Here is a 17,735-nt window from a genome sequence, read left to right as displayed (position 1 = left end):
GCTGTCAGCTGCTAATAGAGTGGTGAAGCATGAGTAACCTGGGGTGGTGTAGAGAGGTGGGCTGGGAGAGAGGGGCAGTGGGGGAGTGGGAGTGGGGGAGAGGGCGGCACAGTGGAAAAGGGGAGCGGAGGGAAGCGAGAGGGTGAGAGTGAGAGAGAGAACGAGAGAGTGAGAGCGAGAGAAAGAACGAGAGAGCAAGGAGAGGGTGGAAGAGAGAGATTTGAGAGAGGGAGTGGGAGAGAGAGCGGCACAGTGGGAAAGGGGGAAAAGGGAGAGTGAGAGCGAGAGGCAGCAAGCGAGAACGAGAGGGAGGGAGCGAGCGAGAGGGAATGAAAGGGAGAGAGCGAGCGAGGGAGAAGGGAGAGAGCGGGCGAGGGAGAAGGGAGAGAGCGAGCGAGGGGGAGAGAGCGAGCGAGCGAGGGGGAGAGAGCGAGCGAGCGAGGGGGAGAGAGCGAGCGAGCGAGGGGGAGAGAGCGAGCGAGCGAGGGGGAGAGAGCGAGCGAGCGAGGTGGGAGAGGGAAAGCGAGCGAGGTGGGAGAGGGAAAGCGAGCGAGGTGGGAGAGGGAAAGCGAGCGAGGTGGGAGAGGGAAAGCGAGCGAGGTGGGAGAGGGAAAGCGAGCGAGGTGGGAGAGGGAAAGCGAGCGAGCGAGGGGGACGAGAGCGAGCGAGCGAGGGGGAAGAGAGCGAGCGAGCGAGGGGGAAGAGAGCGAGCGAGCGAGGGGGGAGAGAGCGAGCGAGCGAGGGGGGAGAGAGCGAGCGAGCGAGGGGGGAGAGAGCGAGCGAGCGAGGGGGAGAGAGCGAGCGAGCGAGGGGGAGAGAGCGAGCGAGCGAGGGGGAGAGAGCGAGCGAGCGAGGGGGAGAGAGCGAGCGAGCGAGGGGGAGAGCACGAGCGAGGGGGAGAGCACGAGCAAGCAAGGGGGAGAGCACGAGCGAGGGGGAGAGCATGAGCGAGGGGGAGAGCACGAGCGAGGGGGAGAGCACGAGCGAGGGGGAGAGCACGAGCGAGGGGGAGAGGGAGAGGGAGACAGCAAGAGACAAAGTAGGAAAGGAGAGAGAAAGGGAGAGGGAGAGAGAGACACAGAGCCAGCTGTGAGTAGCAACATCATCAGTGCCAGCAGACTTAACAAGGCTATTAAGGAAAAAAAAATCAGCAATCACATTAAAGCAGTGGGTGAGTAGAACGTTTCTGTATTCTTTCCAAAATAAAATAAGTTGTTTTTATGCTGGTGTAGCCCGCGACTGATTTTGTCTATATGTGTGTGGCCCTTAATAAGAAAATGGTTCTCTACCCGTTTTTGAAGAACTTTGTAATCCGATCCTACAACGTCTTCCTATGCATTCTTCCCCTCTTCAAAGACCATCTCCATGGCAACATGAATCATATGGGTCCTTTATGCAGGTAGAAATGCTGATGGACTATCCTTTATCCCGAACTCTACTCTATCTTGGACATACGTAGCCAGTTTAAAATATAGCCGTTTACAACCTGACATTCTTAACACCTCCCTGGGACTTGGAGTCTAACAGTCTGTCCATCGTCATCACAGCTGCTTTCAGCATTGTCTACAAGTGTGAAGGCCTTGCACCTCCTTCCCAGTAAAACAACCTGGACTACCCATTAATCTTTAACAATCAAGCCACCCAGATATGTTGTCAACTCAGTTCTAACCATGCCACATGGCCCACTTCATTCCTCCATTTTACCCTAAATTACAAATAGTCTCAAAACATAATACTCTTATAAAACCTCACATTTGTCACATCTAATAATAAAAAAGTGTTCCTCAAGCTTTTCTATGTTGAGATGAGTTTCAAAGGTATGTTTCTCTTCATTCAGCTAGCCAGCCAATTTTTTTGTAAAACATCAATATCTTGTTGCCAATAAAAAGAAGTATTTGCCCAGTTACTAAGCTATCAAGAAAGTGGGCGGGGGGAGGGGGGGGGCTAGAAAGTGTACTTTGCTGGTAAATTGTAAATAGCAAATTTGAGAATTACATTAGTACATTGGCTAAACTTTCGGTTGAATTTGTTCTGAAATGAAGTGCCTAACCTTGACTGCCTGCTCAAAGTTGAGCACCTTACGATTAACCTGGTTTCCAATCATTCCTGCATCCATCTTTGGGTCCATCATTTCAATTGCAGACATGGCTTCGAATAGACCAAACCTGAGACAAACATTTCAAAAACATTTTGAATTACAATTTTGTACGCCATTTGCTGTCAACAAATTCTGCCATACTCTTTTATGTACTATAGCGATCGCCAATGGAATAGACTTTTGGTGATTTTCAAAGCAGCTTAATCAGTGATATGAATTTATTGTTGCAACTGATATTAGTGAAATAAAGGTGTTCCCCTCCCACAATAAGAATAACTGAATAACTGAAGAATAATCATTTTCACTTGAAACTAAAATAATTAAATTATTTTTTTGTTTAATTAAAATGTTGCCATACTTACAGTTTGTCATGCAGTAGTTCACCCAACTTCAGCTCTAAAGTAATACAAGGAGATGAAGTTAATTTTTGTACTACTATTTCACTATAAGATGCAATATATTTTACAATAACATGAAAGAATTCTCTCTTGCAGGAAACCCTTTATTATGGTGCATAACATCATTCCAAATTTAATTTCAACCATTTAAAATCTAAAATTAATTCTCATTTTGCAGTATCAACTGTAGTGGGGATACAAACTGGAATTACTTTGCAATGATGGCATTATTGTGGTGTAACACCAGATTTACAATATGAAGGTTTAGCAGAGCAGAAACAACTTTAGCTGACATGAAGCTTGTAGCGTAAATGCATGCCAAGTACAATATCTGGTTGTTAAACATTACAGCTTGACATTTTACTACAGAGACCTCAAGGGAGACTTAACCGCAGATGCAATAAGGTCAACTGAACTTTGAACATAAAATGCTATGAATATTAAACCTTTACAATAGGTCTTTTTCCTGTTTGTACTTTAAAGAGTCCAAAAATAAAATCTCTTAAATGTAAGGGACGCCACTTAGTGTCAGTGTCAAATATTCCTAAATCAGGTACATGGCCAGGTCCAGAGAAAAAGGGCCTCTACTCTTCTCCAACACCAAGACTAGTATGCTGGAGAGTCTTTTCACTGAGTGACATTGCAAACTTGTTCCCATTTGTCACCAACCCGTTTCACATAGCATCTCAACAGACTACAGGGAGATAAAACTACCATCAAATTAGTCTGATTAAGCTAAATCCAGGTTTCAAACCACCCCCCCCACCCTCTCTCAAGGAACATACTATCCTAATTTGCTGTTCCTTCACTGTTGCTGTGCCAAAATCTTGGAACTCTCTTCCTAACAGCACTAGGGGGGCCACATGAACTGCAGTGCTCTAAGAAGGTGGCTCACCACCACACTGGCCTAGTCAGTGATGCTCACATCTCAAGAATGACTAATTAAAAAAAAGAGCTTTTGGTCAGACAATAAGGAAAGGAACAGACAGAAGCAGTAAAGTGGCATAAAAAATTCTGGGGGTGGGAAAAGATATAGATAGAATAGATATTATACTATTCATATTACAAGAGACTTTCATTTATCTGCTATTGAAAAAAAGCTGCTTAAGATATAAATGGATTTACCTTTACAGCAATCTTTGAATTCCTTAGTAATGTTTACCCAGTTTGCATTACTTTTTTCCATCTTTTCTGAGATGCCAAGCCCCCAGCCAACATCGTCTTCATCCAAAGATGCTTTTGTAACCATGGTAACTATGGAGATCAAATTGTACAAGATAAAATAGACCTTACAAGAAGGACATTGTTTATATTTCCTGTTGTTTAAAGTACTCTGTGCAAATTAAAGATTTGACTTCCTTACTTGCTCAGTAATGGCAAAGGTATTGTTTTCAAACTTTCTAATGAGACCTTCAGAGGCACTGTCAATTACCAAGGAAACAATACAGCCAATTTACTGGTTGCAGCAAATAACATACTAGTAAAATAACAGACACAAGTCTTTTGCTAGGCAGACAGAAATTTGATAACCAGGGACCTGTTGGGCCTCCATTTGAAAACCTTGTCAATAGTAAGCACTGTTAATCTACTTTTTTAGATTTTTCTTGTTTTATGGATATACTGTGACCAATATTAAATTACCCTCTTCGACATTTTGCACACTGAACAAGTTTTGTGATCCCAGTAGAGACCACAATTTAAAAAACTGAAATCCCAGTTATTTACTAACAGAATAAAGCCATAAGACTCCACAGTTGAAAACAATAAATTTTACTATACAGTAGTCAAACAAAGCAAACCACCTATACATACTCTTAACACCTAGAATCAACTTAAGTCAAACATGAATTCACTGGCAAATTGAAGTTGATTATAAACTATAAATTACACATTAAATGGCAGATACAATTAAAACAGAATTGGCTTAGCAGTCCATTCAACATATAGGTCAACCTCATCCACAAAACTCTTTAAAAACTTTGTCTTCCGCACAAAGAATTGCAGCTCTGATCCTTCTAGGATTTAGTCTGATCCCCAACTGACAGCAGTGCACAACCAACTGGGTTCCACGGGTATGGTCTTCACCAAAATGGGAAAACATTAAAAACCTTCTCAACTCGGTCTGGATGGCGTAGATCCATCAGTGCTATTTTCAAGTAAAAGAAACAGCTGCAGTAACTGTATATTTGCTTATTCTCAGCTTCTGGATTGAACCTCTCTTCTTCAGCTTGCCAATTCTGTTTCAATGGACTCATTTACTTCTACTGAACTTGGATTTGTGTGTGTTGATTTATGTTTTCAATGAGGTTCATTCGCTCTCGGAGTTTTGGTTTACAAATGTAGTTTTGCTTTTCATTTCCTTAGAAACTGGGAGGAGCAGTTTCCCTTTTTCAGTTGGGATCAAAATCAAAAAATATTAGGTTCAAAACCACAGATTCCATCACACAAGCAGCAATATTAAAACGTATGAGCAGGGAACTGAGTGATGCAGTTGGCTAGCAATGTCCTTTCTCCTTGGGGCCTGGCTTTAAATACATCTCAGGCTGATGGGATAGAAGTCTGTTTTCTCTGCACATGAAATTAGATTAAGCTGTTTCAACACAGTTGCTGATAAATGCGTGCCCATAATACAGACTCCTAAATTGACAATGAACTAGCAATCTCACTCAGAGAAGTCACAGAAGCCACAATAACGGGCAGTGCAAGAAATAGAAATGACGTTTAAGCAGTGTTCACTAGGAATTGGGCCAATGGAACTTGTTGAAGCAAGTAGATTTATTGCCCTCCTTTCTCTGTTATGATCACTGTTTTAGCACTACAATTGTCCAGATACAAATTTTAATAACTATGGGGTTCCTTGATATCACTGGGGTAAATCCACTGACATTGAGCCTTAAATATCATTACGGTCCAAGACTTAATTTCTTGCCCATGTTGAGTTGATGATCTCAGCTTAAGTTGTAGTAGCAACAATTGCTTTCAGTCCTCCTGAGCTGGAGAGATGGAGAGGGAAAATCAGCTTGGGTTCCTACTTTGATCAATATCCAGTGACAATTGTTGGAATGTGTACTGTAGGTGTCAGGTGAAGACAGGATTGGGCTTAGCTCTCTCCTCTTGATCAAATAGGTTGTAAATGCTCACTTCATAGATTCAAATATTTTAATATGCATTTGTGTGAAGTATCAGAGGGCACAATGACTGATATACTCCAAGCATAAATCAATAGCTTCTGGGAAGGAGGAAGCAAGATTGGAATTATATAAACATGAAATTACATTTCAAAAATAAAATCACTCATGAGTGCTGCTTCTATACACTAAAGGTTGTATTCCTCATTGACAACAACTTCACAAACTTATTTGATTTAAGTAATTTTACCAGTATTTTGGTGCATCTACATTCACTAAAATAGGCAAATACAAGTAAGCAAGCTCGTGTTAAATTATAGGGCACAAGTGGCTTTATTCAAAATCACACAGACTATTTCAATGGCCAGCTTTCTCATTCAATCAGTACTTTGCTTAGCACTTAGTACCTGGCGCTAACTTACATATCTATAATTCTTAAGTACCCAATTCTTATTGTTGTGATTTAACAGACATTACACAATAAAATTATAAGCTGATCTTGGTTAAATGGATCAATCTGATCATTTTAAACATTTAGCCAAATCATTGTCAAATTGTGCCAAGAGACAACAATTCATAAGCTTCAGTTACTATAATTACTTAGCTTGAATAATTGTATGACTTATAATTGAGATATTGCACAAAGATTCACAAATTACACAAATTAACTAATTCCACATGCAGTAACTAATTCAAATATAATACCAGTGGCATGATAGGATCAGTTAAAGAAAGCTGGATTAATTATCTTTGTGATACTATTTGAGAATACTATAACCAGTTCTGGTCACATTGCCTCCAAAGGGTGCAATGCTACGATGTTATTTTATGGAATACATATTGAATTTTACAAAGTTTACAAACTGATTAAAACTATCAGGAAAAATGTGACATCATATCACCAGCACTAGAGACCGCTACTGCATTATAACAGTAAAATGAATAATGTTCAAGTTTAAAAAGTGTTCAGATAGCTTCTGTAACACCGTTTACAATTTTGTAATAACAGCCCTTGCAACTTTCCTAACAATGATAATTTCACCCACAGTCGGAGGCTTGCAAACAGAGCTGCTTCTTGCAGGTGAAACATGATGCTGTTGAACTGGGACAAGAGGTGCTGCAACAATAGCATTCCTGGATCAATTCTGCAGCATTTTGATTAATGATCTAGTACAGTGAACTGATAATGCAAGTTTAGATCTCTGATTACTTCTCGTGAAACCTTTAGCACTTTAATGACAAATTTGCCTTTATTTCCCTTTAGTGATTTATGAATTTTGACTGCATTGTATCACGTGCTACCCTAATTATTCAGCAGCAGCACAGGGACAGTTTCCATAAAATTGCTCAATACACATCCAAGTGGGATAAAAGACCATACTTTTGGATCAATGAGTTCTGCAGCAGGTTTGTGGAAAATCTAACAAACCTTATTAAGGTCGTAAAACAAAGTGAAAATCAGAAACAAGTTTGAAAATAACAATGAGAATAAAGTGGAACAGTGAAATGTTTCGTTGAATAATTAGTAGCACACGATAGGATGCAGTCAAAATTGATAAACCACTAAAGGAAAATAGAGGCAATTTTTTCATTAAAGGGTTAAAGATTTCATAAGAAGTAACCAGAGATCTAAGTGACTTGCATTATCAGTTCACTGTACTAGATCATTGATCAAAATGCTGCAGAATTGTCCCAACAATGCTATTGCTGCAGCACTTCTTGGAGTGGAATTGAAGTCCTAGGTCAGCCATGATCATATTGTATGGCAGAGCAAGCTCATATGGGCCATACAACTTATTCCTGCCCCGATTTCTTGTGAACATCCACAATCCTCTGGGGTAGAGAATTCCAAAGATCCACAACCATTTGAGTGAATAAATTTCTCACTATTTCAGTCCTACATGATGGACTCTCATCCTGACACTGTGCCCGTGTTCTAGAATCCCCAACCAGCGGAAACCACATCTCAGTGCCTATCCTGTCTAGCCCCTTCAGAGTTCTTTTTCAATGAGATCACCTCTAATTCTTCTAAACTCCTGAGTATAGGCCCAAGTTACACAGCATCTCACCAGTAGGACAACCCTCTCATCCCAGGGACCAATGTCGTGAACCTTCGCTGTACTGCCTCTAATGCATAGGAAATAGCAACAGGAATAAGTTATAGGGCTATGCCTGCTTCGCCAGCTGGTAAGATCATGGATGAACTTCTTTATTAACTCCAATTCCTTGTAATATGCCCATATCCCCTGACTGAAATTTGGAGGAATATGGGGGTTGGAGAGATGGGTGGTAACATCACAGTTCCATTGCTATGGCAACACAAACAGCAGCTCTGCAGTGAGGATCAACACAAATGGCTGATTTCTTCTCTCCTAAAATACCTTCAGGAGATGCTTTTAATGTTTTTAAAAGGTCACAACAAAGCATCTGCTACTGGGGAAATCTTGTCAGCAAAACATGTCTGCGGCTTCAAATCCACAGCATCTGCAAAGAGCTTGCTGAATGAAGAATGTCCAGTCCATGGGCATACCTCCATCACTGTATTTCACTGCCACCCTAAGTGCTTTTTATGCACCCCTTGGTTTGGAGCTTGGGTGATGGCTGGGACCATTGCTTAAAATCTTCATTGGATAGGCATCAAGGTCCAAGCCAGCAAGAAAACAACCATAGGGGAGCCCCGACACCAACAGGGTGAAAGGCCGAAATCAGTCCTGATAAATCCACCAAAAATTGCATAAAACCTAAAGAATTTCAACTATCACTTGTCCAGAGAGATCCACCGTGGTCGTTCCATGATAGCCAAAGGGCCGAAAACTCAAGGCATGGTTTCGATGCACACCCTGATCGCCATATTGGGGTGACTGTAGCTCTTCACCCTGTGGCTTTTAGTGATGAGTATGAACAGTGATGGTGTTGCAGCAGCAGCAGAGGTAGCCACTCCTGTGTAGGTCCGCGCAGAGCCTGCCACCAGCAAAAAGTCACTGTTGAAGTTTTATGAGCTGCACCCCCCCACCGCCATCCCAAATCTCAGGCCTAATGTCTCCCAATAACCGTCTTTATTAACACATAAGACGCTGAAAGAGAAAAACCGTCCTCCCTTTATGCTATTCTAACACAAAAAAATAATTAGAAACACAACCTAATCATGTTGGTTGCCTCTCAGAGGGAGAGAGAGAGAGAGAGAGAGACAGAGAAAGGGTGAGTAGCATTGAAGGGAGGATACAGGGCTGAGGTTGCCACCCAAAATTTGGCTTGGTGGGTGGGTGTTGGAGCGATGCACCTTCCCAAGATTGTCTCTGGCAGTGATGATTTTCTTAGTAAAGGGAGGTGTCTTCAGCCTGGCAGCTGAAACTGCCCAAGCACAGTCCTCCACCAGATCCTACTAATTAGAAGAAAGAAAGAAAACTTCACCAAGGTATCTTCAACTGCCCCAAGCTCAGCAAGTGGACCTGCACACACTTAACACATCCCTCATGATCATCCAGCCTCCATTTTCTTCAGTCCCCCCACCTCTAAGTAACAGGCTTCATGAAAGTGCACCAAACACCACCTCTTACTGATGGCTTGTTACTCTCTCAGTTGTGAAAGTTTTCGGTCGTTATTGTTGACTCTTCCTTCCTCTGTCTCCTCCTCCCAATATTGGAAATCAACAGCAAACTAAATCAAAATGCTCTCTCCTTCTGGGCTCCTTCACTCCCTTTCTCTCCAATGCTCCAGGCCACAGCTGCAATATCAGAATCAGCAGCAATACCTCTTCTCACCATCCAGCAATGAATATTCTTTTCTAGAGAGCCAGATGGTGAAGGATATAACATCAGCCATTCTTCCCACACTTTCATAAGCATTTATTTACAGAGTTACAAAGATTTCCTTTTCTGCTGCAAATTTCTGATACTCTGATTGATGAATTCTCCCGTCACTTCAGTGATAAGCATGCAGCAAAAAAAAAAACTGGTTTACAGCCTCGTTTGATGTCATCTCATGTATGACATTAAGTCTCTAGTTGCATAACCAATTGCAAATACTGTATATGAAGTAAGTGTTAGAGGGATGGATGGATAAGATATTACAAGTACCTATTTGTAGAAGCACGAGTGAACGTCCAGTTGATACCCACATTCTGCATACAATTAAACAATTAATAGGAATATAGGACTTAGGAGCAGGAATAGGCCATTCAGCCCTTTGAGCCTACTCTGCCATTCATTAAGATCATGGCTAATCTGATTGTGGCCTCAACTCCACCTTCCTGTCTGTTCCCCTTCATAATCCTTGACTCCCTTGTCTATCAAAAATCTGTCTAACTCTGCATTGAATAAATCCAATGACCCAGCCTCCACTGCTTTCTGCGGAAGAGAATGTAACTTATAAAGTTAGTACACAATTAACAACACTCCACTAGTTACATCCTGCCATCACAAATAATGTGTTTATCTCTAATATCTGTCGGTTAACTAATCCTCAATCCATGCTAATACATTACCCATAATCCAATAAATTCTAATCTTGTGACAACCTTTGCATGGTACCTCACTGAATGCCTTCTGAAATTTCAAATACACTACATCCATTGGTTCCTTTTTAACTACCCTGAAAGTTATCCCCTAAAAAACTCCAATCAAATTATCAAATACAATTTCCTTTTCATAAAACTGTGTTGAATAACCATAGTAATTTTCCAAGTACCCTGTTAATACATCATTAATAATAGATTCTAGCATTTTTCTTACTACTGTTGTGATCCCAGCTGATGTTACTACTGGATAAGTGTAGATAAAGTTCCCAGGCTGGAATCTTCCTTGATAGATCCTAACTTTTAATTTTTGCCTAGAAATGTACAGGGCGGCTACTGAACAGAGTCATAGGAGTCAGCTGATAACTTATAACAAAAGAATAAAACATTTATTAAACAAGAAAAGATGAACTATATTACAATACTCCTTCACCCACAACTATACTTTTATAGGTATATATAGATTCATAAGGATAACACAAGTTACAAAAGCTATTATAAAAGCTATTTAATGTTTACTGTAAGCACACAATCCATTAAACCAATAGAAACCTGTGATCATACACACCACACTCTGTAACCAAGTGATACACACCACACCAAACAGATGCTTTGGATCTCTCATCAACTCCCCCGAGACACTTGTCACACGGTGAGCCAACCGGTCTCACTGAACTGTAGTCTTCCACACAAGGGTTTCCAATCTCCAATCATGAAGAACTTGCGTTGGAATCTTCTCCCAAACAACACTTTCTTTCGGACGCCTTCCACAAGGGTCCACCTCCATGGTTTTGATCTTTCCTTCCGAGGTTCCTCTCCACTGGATCACCACGTGCATTCAAGCTTTGCCTTTCCATGCACTCTCTCTCTCACTCAGCTGTGTCCACAGAACACCATTGCTTCACATGCCCATAGTAAAGAGCTACAAGCCTTTGGCTGTCTCCTTGGATCTTCTGGCTTCTCACAAGCCTATTTTGCTTTAAGTCTGCCTCCTGCAGCTTTCTCTCTTTAATTTGGAGCCTTTCCCTCTGCTCCTTGCTTTAACTTCATTGAAACAAGCCCTTGTTCAGATTCCTGCTGTTCTCCCTTGACTTCACTGTCATCGTGGGACTTTTCTCCAGTTCCACTCCCTGGTTTTGGGACTTTTCTTTTCATTCTTCGGAACCTGCTTCTGCAGTTCCCTCTCCTGTGTCCAGCTTCTTCTGGCATCTGCTTCCAACTCAACTAAAACTGCCATTCTGTCTCTGTGAGCCCCCCTGTTGCTAGGCAACAGTATAGTTTATCCTACTTCAAGGGTCATAAAACATTATTAGAATGCAGGTATACAATCAAAGCCCCCAGAGTTGCAGGTATCAGTTTAAAGCAAGACTAAAACTCAGGTTCCCTTAACACAGAAATATACATTAAATTCAAAACTTAAAGCTAAAACTTAAAATGATAACTTATTCCTAACACCCACAAATGCAAATACGACTCACTTAAACTGTCTCTAGTTCCTAAGGCTATATATGTCAGGCTAACTGGTCGATAGATCCCCATTTTGTCCCTCCTTCCTTTCTTGAACAGCAGGGTTGCATTAGCTGTCTTTCAATCCATGGGCACAATTGAAGAATCTCAAGAATTCTGGAAGATCAAAACCAAAGGACCTCTATCTCTGCAGTGAGCTCTGTTAAAAGGCCATGAGGGCAAGGGGAGTTGCCCTGTTTAGTCTCATTGATTTCTCCAGTAATTTTTCTTTACTAATATCACTATTTTTAAGTTCCTCAATCCTATTGGATCCTTGTTTCCTCAAAACTTCAACTGTGAAGACAGATAAAAATCCTTCATATTTCAGCTATTTCCTTATTCCCCATTATAATTTCTCCTGTCTCCATTTTTAAGGGACCCACATTTACTTTCACTAATTGCTTCCTCTTTACATAGTTGTAAAAGCTCTCATCCATTTTTATGTTTCTTGTTAGTTTACTCCCATGTCCTATTTTCTCCCTCGTTATCAATTTCTCAGTCATCATTTGCTAATTATTAAAACCATCCCAATCCTCAGGCTTACTACTCCTTTTGGCAACTACTTTTAATCAAATATTATTCTTAATTTTTGTATTTAGCTATGATTGTATCACTTTTTCAGGGGCGTCTTTATTCCTCATGTGAATGGTTATTCTGAGCTAAAATAGTAGCAGGCAAATTCACCTCAATATAAAGTTGCAGTTTTTAAACAAAACATCTAAATAAAATGAGCTATTGGCTTATAGTTTCAAGCATACACTAAAATACTTAATGAAAGATGTATTAAAAATGCAGTACATTTTAATAATATTTATATTCAAATTTGTCAGATATAAAAAATAAAATATTATAGAAAAATTTATGTCATATGACGGAGCCAAGCACTTAATAAAGCTGATTGATATCCATAAAATATATTCATTTACAATTCAAACATAGAGTAATACCATATTAAAATTTAAATCTATTTACTGAGATGTACAATAGCATGGGCACATTAGAATTAAAAAATAATCTTCGAACGTAACTTTTTTTCCATTTAGAATGCACTGCCTTTTTTCTATAGCTTGTGGTACATTTAGTAAGTGATTATTTTAAAAATGAAATCACGTTCATGGAAATATCAGAGGCCGTGGTGTAAAGTTGAAGATGGATGAAAATATCACACACTGCTTAGATCTTTATGCACAATAATTTATTTTTTGGCGGGGGGGGAATGTGTAACTGAATGACTACCAACCACACGCTAGATCGCGTCGTTTCACCCTCTGCCATTACCTTAGAGTGATGCTGCTTTCAGTCCATCACCGTGTCCTGTCAGAGGAAGCCATATTCCGAGTTCAGCCCACTCCCCGCTCGCCACTCAGCCGTCACCCTATGCATTTTGGGAACTGTAGTCCGTACGGAGGACGTCGGGTCCGCGCCGCCTACGAAAAGGCCTCCAAGAACTACAAATCCCGTACGATAACACGATAGGAAGATCGCCGGGAACCGTCGCGAGATTTGGTTCAAACGGCGCCGTGTGGATTTGGCCATTTCCTGTAACGGATTCACCGCTGCAGCTAGAGGGGGGTGTGGGGGAAGGCGGTTGAAAGCGTTTATTTCTGTCATATCCCCTGCTCAGGCTTTTAATGGAGTCAGTCCTCAAGAGATTACTCATTCATCGAGATCGGTATGACAGAAAGAGCTTGCGTGAATGAAGCGCCTCTGACAACTTCAGGGCGTCGCAACGTGCTTCACAGCCAATGAAGTAAGTGTGGTTGCAACAACAACAAGCTGCAGCAATGAGCTGATAACTAGTGTTGAATGTTGGGGTGAAAGCAAAAAAAAAGTCATACGGACTGGAAACGTTAGCTGTGTTCCTCCGCAGATGCTGTCAGACCTGCTGAGTTTTTCCTGGTATTTTTTGTTTTGAATGTTGGGACGCCGGGAACGCCTATCCTGCTCCTTGTGCTGGAACTCTGGTCTCAGTCACATTGATGCGGATTAGTGTTGCTGGATCAGCTGGGAGCTTTATGGTCAAGGGGGCCGGGCTCGATCTGCCGCAGATTAATGTTGGAAACTTCGGAGAAAAGTACTGTGTTTATAGGCATTTTGCGATGTTGCGCTGCGATAGTTCGGCACTTAACTCTGTACCGCTATTCGGATTTAAATCCCCTATCCACATCAGCTGCTCACAGGATAACTCAATACTAATTCACACAGGCGAAGGAATGCCTAGGTAATAGGTCTGCATTGTGGGATAGTATCTTGTTGCCATTTCAAGTTTCAGCCATTAGAAAAGAAAACGGAAGCCCCTTTTTTGTTCGTGGTTTCTCGCCTTTTGTAGTCACGTAGCCTGTTACGATCGGATCGGTCGAGAATGGCACTTATTTTATTCCTTGGCAAAATTAGTATTATACTTGTACTTTGTAAGCAGTCCTGTCTATGGAGGAGAGTCTGGCTTGCTTGGTTGTGGCGTTTAGTATTCTGCATGGCATATCTTGGGAACAATGTGATCTTTTTTATATTGTAACAAATTTAATTTCCAAGAGTGTAATCATCTTGCACAGAGTTACTCAGTTGCGTAAGAAACGTTTGGAGAGATAAGGGAAAGCATTTCCATGATCCTTATATGTAGCAAAATCTTAAATGGTTTATGAAAACTTCCTCTGATTTTTTGCAACATAGCAAATATTTACTAAAATGTTGATGGAAAAATGTGACCCCAAATTATGGTTACAGGTAGGTAGTATGCAGCTTGCAGAAGGAATCTTTCAATATATGAATTAATCCTGTTACTTGATCAAACTCCAGGAATAATTCCAATCAGAATTGGCAACCCTAATCTTGATGTGGAACAAATGTGACTAAATTCCCCCTTCTGGAATATGTAAAATATTTAAAGTAATTGCCTTTTTAAGTATTACCTTGGACACTCACTTGGTAGTACAGAACTTGAATATTCTTGAAAAGAGAGACACATTGCTGAAGCTTTTCATCTTGCACTCATCAGGACAAATGCAAGAATGCCAAATTTTAAATGATCACAGTTTATACCACAGGAAAAAAGGGTGCTAATTGGTTGGCAAGGCATCTCTGGCTGAGGCGTTGCCACGGAGAAGGCAATGGGGAACTGCAGGGCTCCCCAAGCTTCTGAATAATTCAAAAAGGCACAAGGTTTGAACATTTTTTTTTGCAAACAAGAAGAATATGTCGCTTCTAGCTATCAGCATGCTCAAGATTGTTCAGCAAGTGTTGCCCAATCATGGAATTGCATCTAACACATTTTATTTTGGGTTTTGCAAGCACGGGCCAGTTGAGTACAATCAGTACTAATTATTACTAGCAGACGAAGGAACATGTTTTTTGATTTTTTTTTTTTGTTTATTCATGGGATGGGGGCATGGCTGGCAAAGCCAGCATTTATTGCCCATCCCTAATTGCTCTTGAGAACTAAGTGGCTTGCTAGGCTATTTCAGAGTCAACCACATTGCTGTGGGTCTGGTGTCACATGTAGGCCAGACCAGCTAAGGACAGCAAATTTCCTCCCCTAAAGGACATTAGTGAACTGGATGTATTTTAAAGACTTTTAATTCCAAATTTTTTTATTATTGAACTTAAATTTCACCATCTGCCGTGGTGGGATTTGAAACCAGGTCCCCAGAGCATTACCCTGGGCCTCTGGATTCCTAATCCAATGTCAATACCACTACACCACCACCTCCCACTTCAGCCAATTGTTGGAATGCATGACCTACATCCTGGTATCTGCACTGAAATTCATACATGACATTGCTCAGTTGTGTGGTAGGCAGAACTTTTTGGATGGATGACAGCAACCTGTTTGTGGAAAATGTCACTCGCAATGGCACTGCATAGTAGCAGTATGAAACAACTTGCTTAACTCATTGTTCAAATTTTTTGAGACGTTTTGCCTTTTCAAAATAAGTTGAGGTAGACCAGGCACTTTTCAGGTCTGAAAGTAGCAGTCTTTGGCTGATTTGCGAGTTTGTGCTACACACAGTGAATAGTGATCTGATTGGGTTAGCCATTGCCCACAGGATAGCTTTACTATACTCTATTTATGTGTCAAGCTTGTAAGGCGAGCAAATGGTTCCAGCTCTATTTACATGTTTGATGATAAGGCCAATCTTATTGATGCAAGAAAATTAACATTGAAGGCCTCATGATTCCACCAAGGTGGCCTTTCTCAGTCAGCACCTAACTGTCAATCTCTCAACCTACAACTATCAGGAGCCACATGGTGCCTGGTTGACCCTAAAGTCCACCATAATGAGCACCTGTGAAGTCCACCATAATGAGCACCTGTGAAGTCCACCATAATGAGCACCTGTGAAGTCCACCATAATGAGCACCTGTGAAGTCCACCATAATGAGCACCTGTGAAGTCCACCATAATGAGCACCTGTGAAGTCCACCATAATGAGCACCTGTGAAGTCCACCATAATGAGCACCTGTGAAGTCCACCATAATGAGCACCTGTGAAGTCCACCATAATGAGCACCTGTGAAGTCCACCATAATGAGCACCTGTGAAGTCCACCATAATGAGCACCTGTGAAGTCCACCATAATGAGCACCTGTGAAGTCCACCATAATGAGCACCTGTGAAGTCCACCATAATGAGCACCTGTGAAGTCCACCATAATGAGCACCTGTGAAGTCCACCATAATGAGCACCTGTGCTAATGAGCACCTGTGAAGTCCACCATAATGAGCACCTGTGAAGTCCACCATAATGAGCACCTGTGAAGTCCACCATATGAGCACCTGTAAGTCCACCATAATGAGCACCTGTGAAGTCCACCATAATGAGCACCTGTGAAGTCCACCATAATGAGCACCTGTGAAGTCCACCATAATGAGCACCTGTGAAGTCCACCATAATGAGCACCTGTGAAGTCCACCATAATGAGCACCTGTGAAGTCCACCATAATGAGCACCTGTGAAGTCCACCATAATGAGCACCTGTGAAGTCCACCATAATGAGCACCTGTGAAGTCCACCATAATGAGCACCTGTGAAGTCCACCATAATGAGCACCTGTGAAGTCCACCATAATGAGCACCTGTGAAGTCCACCATAATGAGCACCTGTGAAGTCCACCATAATGAGCACCTGTGAAGTCCACCATAATGAGCACCTGTGAAGTCCACCATAATGAGCACCTGTGAAGTCCACCATAATGAGCACCTGTGAAGTCCACCATAATGAGCACCTGTGAAGTCCACCATAATGAGCACCTGTGAAGTCCACCATAATGAGCACCTGTGAAGTCCACCATAATGAGCACCTGTGAAGTCCACCATAATGAGCACCTGTGAAGTCCACCATAATGAGCACCTGTGAAGTCCACCATAATGAGCACCTGTGAAGTCCACCATAATGAGCACCTGTGAAGTCCACCATAATGAGCACCTGTGAAGTCCACCATAATGAGCACCTGTGAAGTCCACCATAATGAGCACCTGTGAAGTCCACCATAATGAGCACCTGTGAAGTCCACCATAATGAGCACCTGTGAAGTCCACCATAATGAGCACCTGTGAAGTCCACCATAATGAGCACCTGTGAAGAGGTCCTAAATTTTTCTACCAGGAAACTGTGTGACTGGTTTGATGAAAATGACTAAGAGATACTGGACCTGATTGAGTGCAAGCGCAGAACTTTCAATGACTGGAAACTCCACCAAGGCTCAAGAGAAAAGCAGTAGTCCTACAGGCTGCTGAAGGCAGTAGTACAGTATAAAAAAACAAATGATAGGAAGGAAGATCACAGGAGAGTCAGCAACTCACGGACAACAACGATAGGCATGGTTTCTTCAGCGCTATCAAGATGACCTATGGCCCATGTACTCAATGGCCCACCCTGCGGAGACTCAAACATAAAGGGGAGCTCATCAGGGACAGCGAGGCAGGCAGTGCTTGGTGGAGAGAATATTTTGAAGAATTCTTCAACCGAGACTCTGACTCAAATGTTCTCAACACCCCATCGCTCTCAGTGCTACCCTGATCAAGAGTGAAGTTGAAAAAGCCATTTAACGCCTGAAAAACAACAAAGTCCCGGAGCGTATGGAATCCTCGTTGAT

At 41.7% G+C, this 17,735-nt stretch overlaps 2 protein-coding genes across 7 annotated transcripts in view; one reads left to right on the top strand and one right to left on the bottom strand.

Annotated features, from left to right (window-relative positions):
• The window catches only part of naa35 (N-alpha-acetyltransferase 35, NatC auxiliary subunit), an 84,787-nt gene extending 71,726 nt beyond the window's left edge, over window positions 1-13,061 (bottom strand). For both annotated transcript variants that reach the window (XM_041185730.1, XM_041185731.1), the window contains exons 1-4: window positions 12,922-13,061; window positions 3,622-3,750; window positions 2,461-2,494; window positions 2,051-2,165 (exon numbers count right to left, since the gene is read on the bottom strand). In XM_041185730.1, coding sequence (XP_041041664.1) covers window positions 2,051-2,165; window positions 2,461-2,494; window positions 3,622-3,745 — 273 coding nt within the window. In that variant the 5' untranslated portion in view covers window positions 3,746-3,750; window positions 12,922-13,061. The remainder of the gene's footprint in view (window positions 1-2,050; window positions 2,166-2,460; window positions 2,495-3,621; window positions 3,751-12,921) is intronic.
• Window positions 13,062-13,170: 109 nt separating this feature from the next.
• Window positions 13,171-17,735, top strand: part of agtpbp1 (ATP/GTP binding carboxypeptidase 1) — a 330,484-nt gene continuing 325,919 nt past the window's right edge. For 3 of the 5 annotated variants that reach the window (XM_041185724.1, XM_041185729.1, XM_041185721.1), the window contains exon 1: window positions 13,172-13,393. In XM_041185724.1, coding sequence (XP_041041658.1) covers window positions 13,389-13,393 — 5 coding nt within the window. In that variant the 5' untranslated portion in view covers window positions 13,172-13,388. Of the gene's footprint in view, window positions 13,394-17,735 lie in introns of all 5 variants that reach the window. The other 2 variants (XM_041185725.1, XM_041185728.1) reach the window with 2 other exon arrangements.

This window comes from Carcharodon carcharias, chromosome 4 (genome assembly GCF_017639515.1).
Source record: "Carcharodon carcharias isolate sCarCar2 chromosome 4, sCarCar2.pri, whole genome shotgun sequence".
NCBI classification, from domain to species: domain Eukaryota; kingdom Metazoa; phylum Chordata; class Chondrichthyes; order Lamniformes; family Lamnidae; genus Carcharodon; species Carcharodon carcharias.
The sequence above is the reverse complement of the archived record's forward strand: the minus strand, read 5'-3'. Positions and strand labels throughout refer to the sequence as shown.